Genomic DNA, 2,500 nt, shown 5'->3' on the forward strand with positions numbered 1-2,500 from the left:
AACAGTACGGTGAATAGAGTTGAACCCAGGCCACCTGCTGGGAGGTCTAAATTGAGTGCTAGATGGTGCACAAGCTAACCGCTTGGTCACCAGCATCCCAGTGCCTTCTATTAATTAACAGAAGTGTAAAAATGTGTTTTTGTGTCAGTCAGAAATATTGTAAAATTTAAGACCCTTCCAATCGAAAGGGAGAACAGAGCTCTTGCTCTCCCGAATCTTAAGGAATATTTTTAGCTTCATGGTGTGCTGGTGCTCTTCAGAGTCCCAGGCTGGATGGAAACATATTGAGCTGAACGTGGCTCAGTTTGAACCGCAGACTGGGTGGAAAAGAAAGTATTGACAAAAAAGTGGGGAATCTTATTTTAGAAGCCAAACTGGAAACACGGTATATGAAGTTGTTGAGTAACATTAAGTCGAAGGGGATAGTGAATTTTTGATTTGGCCTTCTCAGAGTCCTGGATTTAAACCTGCAGTTATGGATCACACAGGAGTGGGCTGAAAAGGGAATAACAGCTATCTGTACACTCAGTGAGATAAGAAAACTTCAAAAAGAATTTCAGCTCAGACTTTTCAAGACTGAAATAAGAAAAGAAATCTCAGCTGAAGGTAGAATTTCTGATTGAAACTCTGATTGGTGCTTACAGAAACACTCTTTATGATTTTAAAGAAGTTTGCAGAAACAACAGAAACAACACATGGTCTGTTAAGATTAAATGAGAATTAGACCTTAATACAAACTTGTTAAAGAGCAACTGGGGCTCAACAATCGTCCACGAGCTGTAGGAGGTGGAGGGAATTTGGGTGGGAAAACGTTCTTCACCCCAAATTAAAAACAAGCAACTCGGTATTCGAGTCAGTGTAGGCAATCACTCACATGTTTTCTGGTTCTGTGTAAAGTTGCAAACATTCTGGGATCTTTGGAAGATATATGTTATAAGATTCCCAGAGACCCCCGGATTGTGTATCTCAGCCTGATCCCTAATGACTTGGTCCATAAGAAAGATATTTACCTTTATAAAATCCTGATTCTTGTGTAAAAAGGCCATCACAAGAGAATAGTTGAAAAATGTTCCTCCAAGTCCACCGCAGTGGTTTACCATTGTGGAAGAAATGTTCTCTATTGAAAATCTGACTCTTTACCTGGAAACTAGATCACGGACCCTCGATCAATGCTGGAAAAAGGGGGTTTATTCCCAGCATGAAAAGACAGACAATGGTCTCTGCTGTGCAGGGAGGACTTAAGCAGAGCCCCTCATTACATCAATGTGTGTTTGTATATGTTCTGTAGTGCTTTGTGTTTGCTAATATTGGGGGTGTGTTTTGGTTGGAGGAAGGGGCGGGCATCTGAAACCCGTTGGACTTATGGTTTGAGGATTTGTAAAGAACATAAGTCTGTAACTAGTTTGACTTCCACCCTCATTGGAGACTGACTCAGACGATACCTGGTTTGTTATGAAGCTACTGGTCTCTGGTCCACGATCCTCTCATGTATATTCTCCAGGAAGAACCCCCCCCCCCCCCCCCAGGATCATCCTCAACTCGACCAGGACTTTATCTTTTTATTCAATGTTTTCTGTTCTATATAAATAAGTGGAGTCAGCCTGACACCATTTGTGAAATGTGACTCAGCATTTTCTTTCTCTTCACTTTCTCAGGGTGTAACTGTAACGGTCACTCTGACTCATGTCACTTTGATGTCTCTCGTTTTGACGCCACTGGTGGCGTGAGCGGTGGCGTGTGTGACAATTGCCGCCATGACAGGACGGGGCCTCAATGTGAACTCTGTCGACCTCTCCTGTATCAGGATCCTCAGAGAGCCGTCGATGACCCACAGGCCTGCATACGTACGTTCACTCTAACCCTGTTTGTAGGATACTGACAGTTCTAGCTGGAGCCAATCAGATCAATACATCTTATTGCTCACATAAATGAACCTTCATGTATGTTCAGTTGATTGCCATGGTTCAAAAAAAGAAAGAATTGATAACAATAATTATCCAAACAAATCATATGCATGATCTTCAAATGAAGTTGTATGTGTGTATTTTAGGATTAACATTCTGTAAATATTCAAATCATAAAATGTACAAAGAAATGTCACATTGACAGTCATTGAAAAGACACAAACAGCCGCATGAAGTCCAACACGGGAATGTTTGGGAACAAAGGGAGGAAGGTCTCTTTTTATAAGGTGGGAAGAACAATGCATACTGCCTCCTAGTGGAGGGGAATTGATCTGCACTTTCTTACACTGTTATTGTCTGCAATGTGTTCACTCCTTACACACTGATCGAGATCAACACACACACACACACACACACACACAGAGCTGTACACATACACACACACACATGCATACACACACACACAGAGCTGTACACGTACGCATACACACACATGCATACACACACACTCAGAGCTGTACACGTACACACACACACACACACACACACATGCATACACACACACACACAGAGCTGTACACACACACACACACACA

The 2,500-nt window shown here is 42.2% G+C and overlaps 1 protein-coding gene across 1 annotated transcript in view; it reads left to right on the plus strand.

Annotated features, from left to right (window-relative positions):
• The window catches only part of lamb4 (laminin, beta 4), a gene marked incomplete at its 3' end in the record, with an annotated part of 45,610 nt that overhangs the window by 20,509 nt on the left and 22,601 nt on the right, over positions 1-2,500 (plus strand). The window contains exon 10 of the mRNA XM_079345715.1: positions 1,656-1,844. Coding sequence (XP_079201841.1) covers positions 1,656-1,844 — 189 coding nt within the window. The remainder of the gene's footprint in view (positions 1-1,655; positions 1,845-2,500) is intronic.

The sequence above is a fragment of the Symphodus melops genome (genome assembly GCF_947650265.1).
Source record: "Symphodus melops genome assembly, chromosome: 6".
NCBI classification, from domain to species: Eukaryota; Metazoa; Chordata; class Actinopteri; order Labriformes; family Labridae; genus Symphodus; species Symphodus melops.